Genomic DNA, 18,674 nt, shown 5'->3' on the forward strand with positions numbered 1-18,674 from the left:
AAGCCATCACACCCAGTCAAATGCCAACACAGGCGCACAAAACAAGACTTACGAAATAGATATCGGTGATTGGCACAAGCTCCTCATCCACAGATGACTGGCTGAGGGATTGGGATTGGTGTCTGCCTAGCGTGGAGCTCAGAGCCTGTGTATCCGGAACTCCTGACTCCGGGGCGGCTGATGCTTCTGCCTCGGGGCCTGTTTCCAGGGTGACATCCTCGAGAGAGACGGTTGCCGGTGGTGATGCAGGCGGAAGGAGATCTGCTGCCTGTGGATGGCTGACTGTCTCTGGGATGATGTCGTCCAGAATCTCAGTCTCTCTGATTTCTGGCAGGAACACCTCTGCTTCCCTGGGCACACTGGGACACACGGACACACACAACACAAGTGATAAGCTTCAGCACAATAACTTTCCGATACATTAAAACCAGCTGATGTTGAGTCACAATTGTATCATATTGAGTGTGGTATCACTCAATAATTACTTCAATTAGAAGAAAGAAGAAAGGTGATGTAGCCTTTATCTCTGATTTACAACAAATAAAAAAATATTACATATTTAGACATAATTTCAGTCGGCTTCTATTTGTATTTTCTTACACATGCTGAATTAAAAGGCAAGGTGCAATGAGATAAAGGCAACAGAAGAGAGTAAAGTTAGCGTGCATGTCTTCCTGTGCAGTGCGTTAACAGCAGGAGAGGTGACTGCAGGCAGATGGCTGATTGAGCTTTCAGCAGCAGTGCACATGAAACCCCTCAGGACCATATGCTCGTCTGGTCTCACCTCCCACTCTACTGAAGCCTATTCTCTAATTCCCCAAACACAGAAACACTCGACGTAACAACAGGTCATGACTGAACGCGGTTAATATTAGAGGAACTGAATAAAGGAATTTAGAACATACTGATGAAGAATGAAGAAAATTCCTACTGTTTCCAACAAATAATAGAGTTGCTTTGGGATACAGGAGAAGCAGTGATAGTGCCCTGAATTTAAGAAATGCAAGCTTTTTCAATGCCTGATTAAGATCATGTTATCTCGTAGTTGGACAAAAAAATCTTAATGTAGCACTAAACGGTGTTTCTATAATGCTGGTGTTTCTATAAAAATAAACAAATAAAAAAAAGCTAATTTAGTAAGAAATGCATAATAGTGCTCAAGTAGTTATCTGTGTATCTAGCTATCATAGCCAAACAAGATGAAAAAGAAAAAGACAATTTAAAATGCCTCTTTAAACGTAACACTAGTGATTTGGGATTCTGAGAAATCATTTCATTGCTGAATTACTGAAATCTCACTCATGCTGTCCTGTGACAAATTTGAGCTAGATTACTAGCAGTTGCTGATGTGGCTAGTGACGTTAGAGACCTTAAGCTACTACTAAAGAAGGATTTGAGTACTTGGGAACAAAGCCAAATTCATATTCCTAGATCCTGGGATTTATTTTATATGAGTATTAGCGGTGGTTGAGTTAAGGAAACAGAGAGATGCTTGAATTGGAACTCTACAGAATTAACACAGAGCAGCTTGTGGTCCAGAGGTAGAGGACAGAATTATTAGACACATGCAGAGAAAAACGGTGAGTATGACAAGGCTTTTAGGGAAAGGAGCAGTGAAGGGTGTAATGTGTATATGCTCACTTGCTCTCTCTAGGAGGTGGTGTACAGGAGATCACACACTCCTTCTCAGTGTCCAACTCTGCTTTCTGCTCCATCACTGGATCTTCTGTCTCCTGCTCATCTTCTGTCTCTCTCTTAAACTCTACCTGCACTGTGATTGTCTGCTGGTCCTCCTCATGGACATCAACCAACCTGAGCACCAGAAAATACGCGCGCACACACACACACACACACACACACACACACACACACACACACACACACACACACACACACACACACACACACACACACACACACCAATCTATGCTTAAAAGGACAAAAACCCAGTATTAAAGATAAGGGAGATATTAAAAAAGAGAGAAAAGAACAATCCCAAAACAAATACCCATCTTCAATCAAACAATAAAAAAAATTCTCCCTTATAGCTTTCAGTTGTTTCTCAACTCACCTTCCATCGCTGTCTTTTAGAGACATGGTTTGTCTCCTGACAAGTCAGATGGTCATCAATAAAAACAAAACCACACAAAAGGAAAAAAAAAAAAAAAAGAGTCAGAGAGTCAGGGTATTTTATTTGTCTCATAACTAAGCAGCTGTTTTAAATAGTATAGTGTTTGTTATGTTTAACTGGTTTAAATGTGAAACGTGCAAAACCTTTTCCTAGGCACAACAATCAAGTCCTTACCCTAAACAATGCTTGCATGAGCAGCTAAGGCAGCCACTGTTGTGTGTAAATGATTGTAGAGGCTAAACCGAACTAAAAACTTTGACCTGTTTTGCTAAAGTTTTGGAAACAGTGTGAAAGGAGAGTGAATGGTGTGTATACCTGTAACGAGGGTGCTCTGCTGTGTCAGAAGGAGATCGCTCTGGGATCGATATGGACGTGTTGGATGACAGAGTGGTGGCTACTGAGGCTGTGGTGGCCTCCTCGAATGATGGAGGAGTACATGGATGCAGTCCTGAGAAAAACAAAGAGGACCACAGAATGTATATTAAAACCTATCCAATCCTCCACCAACATAGTTGATTTAGGAAAAGAATCCAAGTGTACAATGAGTGAAAGTCTGATACGCAACCTACCGTCGTTCTCGAGCGCAGGAAAGCTATGTGCTCCTCTCAGGTCATAGATGTGGTGGTCTCTCTCTGAAGGAAGTTGACTGGCTGACCAGGCTGCCCCAGGCCCGCTATGCTTGGGCACTGTCAGAGCACTGCGGCTCTTCTTTGAGGGAGAGGACTTCAGTGCTGAAGTGAATAATTGATGAATTAATAAAGTGTAAAAAAAAAGCTTATATTTAGCACTTGTCTTTTAGCACTGCTGCAGGATTGTGTAGACCTAAAGTGCTTTACAGATGATGAATGACCATCTCTAGCGTTCGTTTCCAAGAAGTGGGTGAAGCAGCAATGCCAAGAAAACACAAGAATCAGTGGCTGAGCAGACTCGACCCTAAAATGAGCACACTTCTGCCCTGCTTTAATTTAAATAGCTGGGAACATTTGAGGTTTGCTGCCATTGACAAATGACATGAGAAGTAACCACCTCGTCCACCTTGAGTTTCCAAAACTCATTTTTACCAGGACTTCAGTGATTGTGGGCTATACAAAGATTAAATAGCTAAAGAATGCATCAGTTATCACTCAAACCGCCTTTTGTGTGTTTATGCTAATCAGAAGCAGGACGATCACACTATTGTTTGCTTGCATGTCTAATAGCAATATACAACCACTGCATTGCAACACCTTGGTTTTTAGAACAATTACGAAGGAATGTGTTATTAAAGCACTGTAAATCGCAAAGGATCAAATTTCACACAACAACAACAACGCCAATATTTAATGTCTACATTTTCTTAATTCACTTGAATTCAAAATGCTTTGAACCTTAATAGTATTTAGTGTATATTGTATATCCTGTGTGATGTTAGTGGTTTGAATACAGGATGATGAAATGTGTTGAGTTCTTACAGGAGCTCTTCCTGAATACTGTAGAACTCATGAACTTGTAGAACCGGTCAGCATAGAAGTTTGGCCTATGCACCGATACTGTATCCTACAGAGACAGAGGAAAGAGCAGACATAAAGAGAGCGACATACTGTAGCAGAGGAGAAATGACAGTTAAAGAAAACAGAAGGTTGTCAGTGAAAAGAAACTCATTCAGGCCACAAAATGATCTATCTGCAAGCTTTGGTGAAAAACCAGACCCAAAAGATCTGTATCTAAGATCCAGGTGTACTTCAGATCATCTTTAGCAGCCCAGTGCCATGCATACGCACACTCTTCTTCTTCACAGATACATGAGCCCAGAGGGTGGGATTACCCAGCAGGGCACCATGCCATCCAGATGGTGTCTGGTTTTAATAATTTACCTTCACAGCCAGGAGACAGACAGGGACCGCCTGCTGACATCCAGTATTACAGTAACTACTGCATTGTGCTTTTATGTACTGTAAACCTATACTGTAGTCTCCTTAAGCACAGCAGTAACAAACACTGAAGTTTTTACTGGCTACGAAAACAAAAACTAAGGTGTTGCATACATCTAAAAAGATGCTTATATTCTGCCTACATATTAAATGCCTGCATTAACTTCTGTAAGTACACAGATTATATAAGGTATAAATAAAGACAATAATTCTTTCTGACTTTCTTAAATTAAAGATAAACACTCAGTTACAGGGTTCAACACAGAGCAGTTAAACAAAACAGACCTCAGTAATCTCGTAAACAATAATGAGTAGCTACTGTTTGTGAAGCACATTAGGTCAGTTTGTACTCGTTGCTTATGTAATTATCAAGTATTGTCAGGTTCAGATGTGTGTTCTGTCCTCTCGTAATGACTTTTTTTTTCAAATTAGTTTTGCTCTAATTAATACTAATGAAATAATCCACATAAATTCCTGCATAATATTCTTAAGTACTGAATTATACATTATTACGAAAACAAGCTCGTTTAAACTCAGTTAGTCCTATATTTGCCACATTATTGAACAGAGCCTCTGCCTTATTCAATGTTTTCTATTGTCAACAAGTTTGATTATTAACGGATATTTCTCCTGATAAAAAAAAATGTATGAACTCTTTTTACATGCAATCTCTGATCTGCATTAGAGGAAGTGCTGCAGTAGATAGAATACAGCAATAAAACAGTACTGCAGAAGCTGTGAGCTCGATATGGGCTCATTTCTCACACACTTACTCCATCATGGACCAGTGCTTTCCACGTATGCTCCAGCTTCTTAATGAGTCTGCAAAGATAAACACACATTTTACTGAGATGCTGCTTGCCAGTGCCGGCCAGGACCAGAAATGCAAATTCAATACAGGACTGTGTTTTTTTTTCTCCCTTGCTTTCACAGTGATTATGTAAGAGTATGTTTTACACAAGATGACACCATACCCTGCAGGACAGCTCATGAATGTCAAGATATATTATGTTAGATAAAGACAAGTTACATACTACTGTATGTGGATAAGAGACTGGGACAACGTGCGGATTTAAAAAAAAAAAAAATTAAATATCACAAAAATGAAGCACTGGAAAACAACGATGAATGACCCTCTGGAAATAAGATGCTTAAACTGATGCACATTGACATGATTCTATTTCAATACTGTGTGTTTGTTTCCTGTATCTGGGCATCCCTGTATGGTTCTACTCCTCATACAGTGAATGCTAGGATGCTGTCGTACATTTAAAGTATATTATAGTATATTTTGGCCAAAAACAATTAAGATAAAGCTTGTGAATTTTGATGATTCTGTAAGTTACTTGTGATCATTTTATTTTCTGTTTCAAAACCGTCTGCAGTTGACAATGTAAACAAAACTGGAAACAGAAAACTAGCACACATGATGAATCATGGGACATTTTAGATGTCTGGGAAAAGGGTGGACATAGTGTACCTGTAAGACTGCAGAATGTCTATAATGCCAATAAAGAGCAGCAGCCTCTCGCCTTTCCCACTCACTGCTGGGATTCCCCCCATTCTGTGACAGAAGAGAGAAAAGGAAACAGATGGCTCATCTGTTACATGGTACCTTTATATCCTTCATATTATATCATCCACTATGAAGTTCCTCCTTATAAATTCCTTTTTCAGTTCTGAATTATTGGCACCCTTCTATAGAATATGCAAAAACGATTGTACCAGATTTTCCAGTCTAAAACCATTTACCTTACCTTATAATGGCATTTTCACTCAAAACATGTGGCACAAATTTTGACATTTAAACTTAATGCACACAACCAAAATATTATAATATTTGAAATAATTGCTTGCATTCTTGTGTGTCTTTGACCAAAGTGACTGTCCGATTTTTGTGAAAATCACATGGATATTAATCAGAGACAGAAAATCAGAAAGGCCTTTTTAATTCTGCACACCAGCAGCTGAGATGCTTTAGGGCTGTTTGTGGCTGGTGAAGATCGATGGCTTCATAGTAAGACCTGGTTGCCTCTGCCAGAGGGTTAACACTTGGTTGTACATAGATTTCTAAAAAATATTCTAGCTCTAAATGTGTGTGAGTTTGGTTATGTGTGTGCTTACGTGTCCTCTGTGTCAATGTCTCCACATGTAGCTCCTCCCTGTATGGACTCCATTGCTGTGGAGTAAAGTGCTCGCTGGGCTGCAGGCTTCTTCTCATCACTGCTGCTCTGAGAACCCTCTGTCTGCTGCTCACGCTCAGCCTGGTCCACATTGTGGACACCCAGGAGCAGGCTGTAATCCATGATCTTAAAGCTTTCTAACACCTACACACACACACACACACACACACACACACACACACACAATAAAGTTTCCTTCATATAGCTTGGTAATGTGGACCAACACACACACACGCGCGCACACACACACACACACACACACACACACACACACACACACACACACACACACACACACACACACACACACACACACACACACACACACACACACAAACAGTCACTAACCAGGCAGTCCCTCTGCAGGGTCTTGACCAGGGCGTTGTAAGTGTCTGTGTCCAGCAGTAATCCATCAGGCACATCTTGCATAAAGTCCAGGTCTTTAAAGGTAGGCTTGGTTTTCTCTCTCTCTTTCTTGGATGCTCTGCGCTTGTATGTGGAGCCCTTCAAGTCAAACTTCAGGTGCATGCGGAAGACACGCGGCAGAACGTTGTTCATTACCACGATCCTAATGTTCTTTCCGCCAGACTGTATGCAGTACAAGCCAAAGAATTTGGGGAGCAGTGTCCGAGGGTTCTGGTTTAGATTCTGAAAAAGAGGAAAGGTGAAGGAAAATGTGTAAAAACAATGGAATGGAAGGTAATGCAAAGGAAGAGAAGGAAATTAAAGAAACACAAGGGAAATAAAAGAGGGGGCCAAAGGCAAGAGAAGAGAAGAGAAGAGAAGAGAAGAGAAGAGAAGAGAAGAGAAGAGACCAACCCTAACCCTTGTTAATCGTCTGCTCTTCGTAATAAAACACACACTCCCAGCTCAGTTAACACCTCACACGGTCGAGGCACCAGTGTACCAAGGCCACGCTAATGCTTCTTAATGACATGCTGGGAAAAGTCCAGGTCAGAAAGAGCTGTGGAAGCTTCTTGCTTTGCAGAGTTACATGCTTCATAGTGAGTCATTTGCTGCCACCCACTTGTTTATTCACTTCAAAGAATTCAACTCCCACTCGATTAGATCCAGTCTGGTCAGTGGAAGAGCCAAGGCGAGAACGTAAACAGCAGACTGGAGCTGATTACAGGACGTTAAAAGAACAGTGTAGAACAGTGCTCAGTGCAAACATCTGTATCACAAATGCATTCAATTATTCAAATGAATCTAAAAACTATAGTATTAAACTATATATTTAATATCACTCATCATAATAATATTAATAATGTAGCTATTGTGTGTGCAAAATATTACTGAAATAATATACTGTACTATTCTAATGTGCTGAAAAATTAGAATCGCATAAAAGTCGGACAAACTGGAATCTTTCTTTATGCCATAAAGAACACGATATACACACTAGCAAGTAGCATAGGGTTCACTGCAGGAACAGAAAGGTAAGAAGTGGTTAAAAACTCACCATATAGTACCCAGGAAGGAGTTTCTGCAGAAACTCCGCCTCTTTATGCTGCACAGTTTTGATGATAAACTCGTCATCACGGGTAACATAGAAGATGGATCCACTAGCACCGGGGTTTGACAGCTCGATCAGGGGCTCGTTACATAAAGAGTACTATAGAGAGATGGAAACAACACTGTCAATTTTATTTTAATGTAATTTGGGAATACATTTTGTGGACCAGGAGAAAGCGAAACCTCAGAGCGATGAATAAAAACATTAGTTATGTCCTGAGAATAAAAACTTGAGACATTGACTGCACACTTTTTTCTTCTCCTTCAATAATAATAATACTAATTAATTAATCATTGATAACGATAATAATGATAATTAATTACTTAATGAATACTAACCTATTAAAACTAATAATAATGATAATGACTAATATTAAATCTGTACAGTAAATGTACAATTTTCATTCTGAGATCTCCATGTTCTGAGAGCTAATAAACATTATTGTGAATAATTAATAGATTTTTATTGTTATATTATTATTGTGTATATTATTATTGTGAATTTCACATCAGGATGAAAAATCTATCTATCTATCTATCTATCTATCTATCTATCAGGTTTAAATCTAAATTAAATATACATGATTGTTTTTAATAAAAAACAAAACACATTTCTACTATTAGTACATAAACAAACAGGTTAGAGAAAGATTTTTAACCCTTTATTTCTTTGAGAGTTTTATTTTCAATTTTTCTCTAGAATGTATCATTAGAGCAATAAACACTGAGCTGTGTAGCGCAGGCCTTTTTCTGTTCTCTCTTCTTCTCTGGACACGACTGCAGGATATGTCACCTCAGCAGTGATGCATGAATCTATAAGAACTGTGTTATCACCACCAATGTGCCACATCACTCGCTTAGCACTTCGCACGATTGGAATTTAAACATCACTTTTTACAGTATATGGTTGAATTCTGTGGTTGATTCATTTTCCATACCAGCAGCTCTGACAGTAAAGTCAGCTATAAGCTTTATATTCATTTGCTCCGTCTAATACGTATGACTGCGCTCCAGAAAATCTGTGACTAATATTTAGCTAATGCCATATTTAAAAACTTTGTTATTTATAAAAGAAAAATGTATAACCATTGATATGGTGAAGTTTTAAAAACATGTTAAGGCTACAATACGTCTTCTTCATTATTTTCTTCTGTATTAATACTGTTTATAAATCTAATTACTATAAAGACCAGGTTTGTTATTCCCTGTCGAACACTTTTATTTGTCATTAAAACTAACATTCCCCAAGCTTTTATTAGTATAAACCTCTGACACGGCTGTTCTGGGGCTTAATTGGGCTGGATTATAGATTCTGGTCAGGAAACTGCACCCTATAAACACACACAGATACAAACGCAGACAGAAACACAAAGCCATTGTGAGCTGAACAAACAGAGCAACACACTGCCCTGGAAATCACATTAGGTTGTGTATTTGTTCATTTGATCTACAACAGCAGGGGACAGAAGACTCATGTGCTGATGTGATGCTCTTGTCCGAGCTTTTGTCACGGTGCTGCATTGAATTTCATGTTATGTGTTCGGATATAATGACGTATTTTATCGTTGCGTGTTTTATGTTTACTGACAGAGCTTACACATGAAGTCAGGACACAACGTGCCGTTACACACACCTGTGATTTTCAGAGTAACTTTCAGGGATCTGACTTGTGTACCATGACACACTGATCTGAGGTCAGGATCAGCGCATACTTAGTCACTTTATTATCACTACAGATGATAAAAAAAGGTCTCTTGGATTAGATTATTGTTATTAGACTCCTGTTTTGTTTCCCTAAAGCAACACAACTGATGACCCTGAAATTCCTTCCCCTTTTGTACGAACAATCCTGAGATATGAACTTGTTAAAGATTCATCAGTGTTTGGTCACTTGGTGTATAATGTTTATAGTACTATCAGTGTGTAAAGGTCACCTTGTGATACAAAGAAAGGTTTTCTGCTCACCAGGTAGTCATCGGGTCGAATCCCGAAGAGTTCTCGGAAGTAGCGGAAGGCCACGGGGGCGTAGGTTTTAAACCTGAAGTCTGGGAAGTGGTGAGCTGGAGTCAGATTACTGCCCTCACTGAGACACAGAGAAAATCGAGGTTAGAAAACTAGAATGCGGATTGTTTTGTAATAACTTGAGACTTACAGTAACTGTACAACACAACACACACTACGTGACGTATACCAGAGTGCTGCTGAATACTCTATTCTGATTGGTCGGAAAGGTGGAACAGCAGCTATGACTATAACTCTCACAGCAAGGTTAATACTGATGCACACTTTCACATTGTGAGGACATCATTACATAACATTATTGGAAGGAATTTGCAAAAACTTAATATGTCAGCTGTCTTTTGCTTCTTGTGTGTAAATGTGTCGTTACTGTATTATTACATGTATACGCACTTGATACATTTTTGAAAGCAAAATTGCATTCTAATAAAATTGTGATCTGAATGATTAAAGAGATTTACAATGCTGGAGATGTCGAGTTCAACGTTTTAAACATTTTCAAAATATCTAAACACTTGTACAGTTTTGCTGAAAAGTGGTGGAATGGTGAAGGCAATTATCTACAGATGATTTTTAGATCACACACACACACACACACACACACACACACACACACACACACACACACCTTGGAAAGAAGATGCTCTCCACCACATAGAAGTCCTGCATGAGCACGTCTCTCTCAGGTTTGGAGCTCAGGTTACCCACCGTGTAGCCGATGCCAAGCTGGATCGCACCTCTCAAGGCCGAGGAGGTGGTCTGTGGGTCGGAGACGGGCAAAAGGGTCAAACCTCTGTGCTAAAAAGCTATGTACTCGCATGGTCATGTGTGAAAAGGCTTTAATAAAGAAAGAAAGCAAAAGGAGAGGATGAAATAAATAAAAATAAAGAAAAAAACGATTCTATGGATGTTGAGTAGTGTGCTGAAGGTGTGTAGTAGGTAGACCTTTTTGTACGTGGTCTCCCCTGATGCATCCACCCGCCGATGGCCAATCTTCTTCTCAAGGCCAATTCCTGTATGGTAGGATGAGGACGGCATCTGGGGGGGCAGCAGGAGAGAGAGAGAGAGAGAGAGAGTCAGACAGACATAGAACGTGTAAGAAAGAGAGGGAGAGTCAGACAGAGAGAGAGAGTGATGTGTGTTTGTGTGCAAGTGAGATTGAAAGAGAGAGACAGAGAGAGAGACAGAGAGGGAGAGATACAGTAGAGGTAGTGAAAGTGTGTGTGAGTGTGTGTCTGAGAGTACCTTTCCTCGGTAACACTCACCTCAGTTATGTAGGGCTTCTTAGCAGCGAAGTCTGAAACAAACACACACAAAACCCCACTTTCAGAACAAAGTTAAAAAGACAAAAGAAAACATTTCAAACGTTCGAGTTTCTCCATCTAAACCAATATTGTTGTTTCCTTCAGTACAGTAAAGCTGGAAAAACATCTGACACGACTGGTCTAATTTACCACGACATGTTTTTTACACCTGGTCTCTTCATGCGTTTTCTGTGATCAGATAGCTATCCGATGGTAAAAAGACCAGGTCTAAATGCCCTACGAAACGTTTTCGAGACGGATATAAATCCTGATCGTTCAAACCCCTTCAAGAGGTGGTCTGGGACGCATTTCAGATGAAACTGGACAGGTGTAAATAAATGTGGTTGTTCAAGCCACATACGTCAGCGCTATACTCCTCCCAAATGGAAGTACGTCACTCGCAAGTGACTCACGAGTCGTGCATCGTGCCAGAAACAAATAACATGGACGACGTGCAGACACTTATTGCTTTTTGGAGCGATAAAAGCGTCCAACAAAAGCTTTGTAAAACATATAGAAACAGAAGTATATTTAAGTATATACACCAAAGCGTGTTTGATTTCAGTTACCCGGAAATAAGGTAAAATATATTTGCATTTTGGGCGAGAGTAGAAAGATCGGATTGATATCCGATTCGTCGAGACTCATTTATGTGGCCTAATGTAAATGGAACAGTTTTAACAAATCAGGTCATACAGTGAACTGATACATCTCCCCGCTTTTACACACAGAAATAGTGATTATGCAGTAAATCAGTTGCAGGAACACAGCATGATTCTCACAGCTCCTGCTCTGTGTGCATTCGTCTGTGTGTATAAACACTCCAAGGTCAAACTGGATATGCTGGAGGGTTTACGTGCTTTATTCAAGTGGGCTGCTTCACAAGCTCATCCACAGATCTTTAAAGCATCACGGTGTAACAGAATACAACATTCAGAAATATTTAGAGGTGTGTGTGTGTGTGTGTGTGTGTATGTGTGTGTGCGTGTCTGACTGGGATCATAAATCAGAAAACTGGAAAAAACTAAATACATAATGCTTACTCAGTAAGCTGTATGTGTGTGAGAGAGATAGTGTGTGTGTGTGTGTGTGTGTGTGTGTGTGTGTGTGTGTGTGTGTGTGTGTGTGTGTTTACTGCAGAGGCAGCAAAATGAACAGTCACAGCCTTTCATGAAGGACCATGTGCTTAAACCTGAAACAGAGATGAGCTAAAATTGCCTCTGCTTCATTTGTGTGGCTGCGAGAAAGAGATTTACAACATGCTGACCAAACAAACACACGCACAGACACACATGTGCTCTCTCTCTCTCTCTCTCTCTCTCTCTCTCTCTCTCTCTCTCTCTCTCTCTCTCTCTCTCACACACACACACACACACCCAACCACACACCCACACAAAGTCTGTATTTATTTTTTCCAATATTTTTTAAGCATCTTTGGGTTGCTTGAGAAAGGCACTAATTATTCGTCCTTTTCTTCTTCTTCTTCTTCTTCTTCTTCTTCTTCTTCTTCTTCGTCAAGCTGTATAAAAGCAAGCTGTATAAAGATGTAATATAAGATCATCCCAGTACTACTAAGGTTGATAAACATAAGAGTAACTAAACACAGACTACCTGCTAGCTTAAAGGTGCTGTTAGTGATTTTCTGGCCCTGAAACAATTTTGGCTTCAGACTGAAACACAGCTGCCATGTTTCCTTACAAAAAAAGCAAAAAAAACTGTGTGCAGTCTCTAGTGTATGTGGAGTCAAACTTGGGCTCACTGACAGCAGAGGGCTTTAAAAAATATGAACCACTCCTTTAATACACATCTGAGTACTGATTCCTCTTGGTTTATATATACTGTAGATCAGAATGGAGGGGAATCTGATTGAGGGAAAATATCCAAAGGCGGCAGGAAAATACAGCCTTTGATGTCCTTTAGGGGAAAACAGACACTGGCCTTATTTTCAAATTATTTTCAGACCATTTCATGAGTCCATTGTGTCCGGAGAATAGATAAAAATCCAAGCTGTTCTACTTGTCACAGTATTACAGCTCCTCCTGTGCAGATGAGTCGATTACGTGATTCAGTGCGTGTTCCAGCTCAACGTTAAGGTGGTGAAGAATTATTGAGAAATGGAGAAATGAGGTGAGGAATGGAGTTCATAAACATGTTACTGACTGCACACTAATACACACTACACTAATACACGTCTTTTTTTTGCTGGCATGGGGATAGAAGGGATTAGTCGGGAAGATAAAGGTGAACTGGTAGGTGAAGAAAATTCTACGGTCGACTGCAGATAAATGTATTTTCATTTTCTTCTGCTTAATCTGAACATCTTCATGTCACTGTCTCTGTTATATGTCGAGACCGACGGTGTGCGGAACAGAGCGTCTGTGGGTCGCACATCACTATAAAGTCCCACTTACCTACTTTAGAGTCAGACACAGGATCTCACAGAGGCTCGTCCACATTTGCGCTCGTTTCACACTTCTTCACATGCTTTGAGTCTGATTGTTCCCAGTGCTGATACAGCCTTCAGACTCGCTTGATTCTGTTGTCATCACAAATGTGTCCAGAGAACACGGCGTGGCTCATTACATTATTTATTAATTTATTATTTTGGTGCACTGTACGGCTCCTTCTTCTATGTCCAAAAACATTCGTCAGCCTCTCATGGTACACGCGTGTTTTGCAAACTAACGATGTCATCATCGGCTAAAACGCATTTACTTCCTGAACAATCGTGGACGAGTACGGTTCCAGGACAACCGAACTCCCACCACCTCCTACAGGGGTGATAATGAATTTAAAAAGCTGTGGGACTGAGCGGGAACGTTCAATAATCAGCACTCACAATGTGTAATGCTGCCTCTGTAGAGACCCTAAAGCTGTCCCACTTACTCCCACACACGCTCACATCCCTACACACAACCACACACATGCACACTCGCTAGCCTACTTTTTAAAGAGCGTATGGCTTGCTGAAAAGTCTAGTTCATGCAGGACACGTGCAGTTATTCTGGGGATATTCTTCAGAGACTGTGATGCTCTAGATTTAAGACACCATTTCATTTTCCAAACTGAATTAAAAAAAAGAAAAAATCTGAATTTAGGCTGAATAAGTGACTCAGACTGCATGTGCTGTGCATCCATAAAGATTAGACCAGCCTACTACAAACAAAATTCAATGTCATGGATTCATGTGGAAAACAATTAGTTTGATAAGCTGCAAAAGAGACAATGCGTCCAAAACGTGTCGCGGCTGTCGAGTGAACTTCTGTATCTGAATAGAGGATGATTCACGTGTCCTACGTTTTACTCAGCTCGCCCTCTGTCAGCCCTCTGACTCCAGGCAAAGTAACACCAATCCATCAGGTACACTTGTGCAACTAATCACCGTCTCTGCACACTGAAACAGTGCCAAACAGGAAGTCAATAACAGGAGGAATTAAGGAATTCTAAAATGAATAAAACCAGAAGAAAAGAAAGCACAGTGCAGGAGCGAGACACTGAAATGAACAGGAGAACATCTGGTTTTATTACAGCATTGTGCTGCATGGAATGAGTCATACGATATCATTGTGGCTATTAAGCGCAACTCAGTTAGCAGCATCTGATTTATGCAACACTGCTTTTTCTCTGGGAAAAAAACTGAAATGAATGGATCTTCCGATAGCTTAAACACGACAGGAAAATCAGCATTTCAACCATTTCAGGTTGAAGGACAGTAGAGTAGCATGTAATAATCTTACCAGCTGTACAATCTGCATCCTCTTTAATGCAAGAAAAAAATAATAGCATATTTAATCCTTAAATTTTGAAATTATTTATCACCACCATTTAGGTTTTGTTAGACTTTGTGCATAGTTATAAGCATATTAAGCATTTTTTTTTAGTATATTTGTCAATTGATAGCTAAGTCAAAGCTACCCTTAGATCGGACCTCACAATAATAAAAAGTATGTGAAGAAGCCCTGCATGTTGAGGACATGTGAGACGGGGCAGAAGGGGGCGGGGCATTGAGACAGCCAGATTCCTGTGTCAATTGTCTTAACTCCAATCTCTTAACTCGTTTATTGGAGTATTTTCGATTGACAGCTTGTAATAGATGTACAATGTTAAACTGCAGAGCTCTTATCACACATCACATCATCAGGAACAACCTGAGACACAAATTCCAAGCTGATATACCTGAACATAGTAAAAATTCAATTTACTGCTTGAGAAAAACAACTCAACAAAAGCCTGAGAAACTCTGAACTCGAACCCCTTCACTACCTAATGACTTTCTTTACAGTCGTTTAGCTGTGATACAAAACAACCTTAAGGGCAGGAAATACACACCTCAGATGTCATGCGGCTCCTGGCGGGACGAGTGATGCTCGGGGTTTGCGTAGATCTTTTCTATTTGTGGGCTGATCAGTACAGAGAGGCAATAGGATTAGGAGCAGGAAGCTAATCGCATGGCATGAGTCTAACTAAATCATTGGCTAGCAGAAGGGCTGAACAGCCAATAAAGGGCTGCGATTAGGCTCAAGCAGAGGAGAAACACAACACTGACTGCCACATCAATGTGGCTTTTGTTAGATGGAAAAGGAAGACATGTCCTTAGCCCTGTCTTTGTTTTATGTAGCACCGTGATCCTGGAGAAACGTTGTCTCATTTCACTGTGTACTGCAACAGCTATATATGGTTGAAATGACAATAAAAGCTTCTTGACTTGACTTGAAGAAACCTTGAGAGGAACCAGACTCAAAAGGGAACCTCATCCTCATTTGGATGACACTGGAGGGTGTGATTATAAACTGCTATAAACCCTGGAAAGTGTTATTATATTATAGTTTCATTTCTATAGTCATATACAGACTGTATTGCCCTCAAAGACCACATGTATTTGGCATAATCTCTAGATGCCTCAGGATCTTCACAGGGTTGGCCTCCTCTCACTGAAGGTTCAAAATCTTCATTAAACGGAGCACAACCAAATTAATTGTTTTGAAAAAATTTTTAAACGCAGGTCTTTCGTCTGCTGTGCATAAGAGTCAGTATGAGGTCAAACAACAATCTTTTCTCAGGCTCCACCCACTGCATTGATGAGAAACTCAAGCATATCCGAGCTGTCTGTTCTGGTAACAGCGAGAACGTAGACGCACTTCTCTCCTGTACCTGCTTGTGTTTGTGTGTTTTTATCCTGACCCTAATCCCACTGGAGCGCAGCAGCTGCCAGACCTCCTGTGGCTCTGAAACAGGATTATTCTGGAAGGACAGAGAGACAGACTGTCTAGATCATGTCTGTAAAAATCAGCCCAGAGCTTTTATACTGGTTCTTATATGTGGGGAGGTGGTAGCTTAGTGATAAAGGTGTTGGACTACTGACCAAAAGGCTGTGAGTTTGAATCCCAGGTCCACCAAGCTGCCACTGCTGGGTCCCTGAGCAAGGCTCTTAACACTCAGTTGTATAAAATGAGATAAAAATGTAAGTCACTCTGGATAAGATCGTCTGCCAAATGCCATGATTATAAATGTTCTATACGTCTGAAACCGTGGCATGAATTTTTCACTCTAATGGGTGTGTTAAAGGATGATTTTAAATTACTCAAATAGTTCAAACCGGATAAAACTGGCATGCTTGTAGTTGTGAAGAGTAACAGACACCGTGTGAGTTTCTGAAGTGAAATTTTCTCAGGGATGGAAAGTAGAGTGAGAAAAACATTGACTGTGGAGTATCAATAGTTGTATTGTCCAAATCCAAACTTCTAGCCACTGGTATGTGTGAAAAAAAGCAAAATGTTTCTCACTGCATGTTTTTTTCCACTGTTACTGCTGGTTAAATGACTTGTCCTAAAGAAAGAGCATCAGTGAAAACCAACAAACTAAGGGTGCCTTTTCATTCAGTCCACAGGGTGTGTAAACTTTTACACTCATGTATGACCTAAACATTAAAATTGCCCTGTAGCGTGTGGTTATTAGAAGAAGAATGCAAGTTAATAACAAATTAACAAATACCCTTTTTTTTACTTTTACAAGAATGATCATCAAAGTTCATTGCAGGCTTCCAAACACCACTCGAGTCAGAAATGAAAGCACATGAAACAGGAAGTAGGTCACAGGAAGTAAGACTCTGTCTGTGTGAGAAGATATTATACTTTTGGACAGAAACAACTGGGTAGAAATAACCGAAGGAAGCAGGGAATAGTTGAAAAGACACAGAACAAGTGTGATGCTGTGTGCAGAAAAGTAAACGTGGGTTAAATTTAATTTGTCTCACACGTCTTTCATTTTCATCTTATACAGCATCTGTGAGTGATTTCAATACATTGTTAGTCACAGTCACTCTCTGACAACAGCTTGGCTAATCCTACCAGATAAAACATTTAATTACGCGAATTACTCAATCTCCACTCGGGTAAATGGCAGAGATGAAACCAAACGGTCCGGTTCTTAGGAGCGATGCTGCTACAGCAACGTTGTCCCAGAACATCCGAACGAGCTCCTGATCCTTCAACCTTGATGTGACAGCTATAGTGTAAAATAATTGGAGGATTTCACAATGGATGCACTGCATTTGGAAAGATATGCTGAGACAGCAGGTGTGGGTAATTGGAAGTCTCAACCATGCAAGAACCACTGCATTCTGGGTAAAGCTCCCATCTGTGAGAAAAGCCACCCAGTAAAGCTGTTTATGTGGAGAGTGATATGGTGAAATAAAGTCATGCAAAGCAACCAGTGTCAACCTGGCCAAAGATTGGGTGTGTGTGTGTGTGGGTGTGTGTGCGTGTGTGTGTTTTGGACTGGCTAAATCAGAGAATCCACAAATACACTTTTAGTCAATGTTACACACTGAGTATGTTTTAGTTCACATTGTGGATACAGACTCTCACAGAGGAGTGTGTGTGTGTGTAAAGTGTGTAAGTGTGGGAGGTCTGAGTGTGGTGAGAAATTAAACAGGACAGTGTGTGGTCATGCCGTCTGTGTCTTTTTTCACCTCCAACAAAGCAACTCCTTCAAAAACAGGCTGGTTCTTATACAACTGCTATTAGACAAGAGAGTAGATTTGTTAACTGCCCCATGTTACCCAATGTAAGAAGTCTCCTGTGTCAGTGTCTGTATAAGGAGTCTCCAGTGTCATTATAAGGAGTCTATAGTGTCAGTATAAGGAGTCTCTAGTGTCAGTATAAGGAGTCTCCAGTGTCTGTATAAGGAGTCTCGAATGAGATTAGTGAGGTAACTGTTTATAGGCCTCCAGGTGGTCCAGCGGCAGGATCTCACGTTCTCATTTCCACGGCCCGCATTCGATTCCCAATTTCCAGGGCGCTAACCCAGCCACCGAAATGTTAACTGTGAGTGCCGGTCCGGAGACCGGATAAAAATGGGAGGGCTGTGTCAGGAAGGGCATCCAGTGTTAAACCTGCACCAAATATAATATGCAGACCACGTGATCTGCTGTGGCGACCCCGAATAGGGAGCAGTAGAAGGAAGAAATACAACTGTTTATACCTGCTAGAACATGAGTAATAACTAAATTGGCTTGTGTCCGTTTGATATATGATGCTTCAGAACATCATGTTATAGGAGCCATTTCACAAACCATGGTTTGAGTAACACACACACACACACACACACACAC

The 18,674-nt window shown here is 40.4% G+C and overlaps 1 protein-coding gene across 6 annotated transcripts in view; it reads right to left on the reverse strand.

The window, feature by feature from the left end:
- The window catches only part of pip5k1cb (phosphatidylinositol-4-phosphate 5-kinase, type I, gamma b), a 32,991-nt gene that overhangs the window by 5,670 nt on the left and 8,647 nt on the right, over positions 1-18,674 (reverse strand). For 5 of the 6 annotated variants that reach the window (XM_027150751.2, XM_027150754.2, XM_027150753.2 and 2 more), the window contains exons 2-16: positions 11,024-11,055; positions 10,704-10,796; positions 10,387-10,517; positions 9,705-9,822; positions 7,687-7,839; positions 6,573-6,872; positions 6,166-6,368; positions 5,522-5,605; positions 4,815-4,863; positions 3,583-3,667; positions 2,701-2,862; positions 2,447-2,579; positions 2,072-2,107; positions 1,642-1,812; positions 53-359 (exon numbers count right to left, since the gene is read on the reverse strand). In XM_027150751.2, the coding sequence (XP_027006552.1) occupies positions 53-359; positions 1,642-1,812; positions 2,072-2,107; positions 2,447-2,579; positions 2,701-2,862; positions 3,583-3,667; positions 4,815-4,863; positions 5,522-5,605; positions 6,166-6,368; positions 6,573-6,872; positions 7,687-7,839; positions 9,705-9,822; positions 10,387-10,517; positions 10,704-10,796; positions 11,024-11,055 (2,057 nt within the window). The remainder of the gene's footprint in view (positions 1-52; positions 360-1,641; positions 1,813-2,071; positions 2,108-2,446; positions 2,580-2,700; positions 2,863-3,582; positions 3,668-4,814; positions 4,864-5,521; positions 5,606-6,165; positions 6,369-6,572; positions 6,873-7,686; positions 7,840-9,704; positions 9,823-10,386; positions 10,518-10,703; positions 10,797-11,023; positions 11,056-18,674) is intronic. The other variant, XM_047806531.1, reaches the window with a different exon arrangement.

Source organism: Tachysurus fulvidraco, chromosome 22 (genome assembly GCF_022655615.1).
Source record: "Tachysurus fulvidraco isolate hzauxx_2018 chromosome 22, HZAU_PFXX_2.0, whole genome shotgun sequence".
Lineage (NCBI taxonomy): Eukaryota > Metazoa > Chordata > Actinopteri > Siluriformes > Bagridae > Tachysurus > Tachysurus fulvidraco.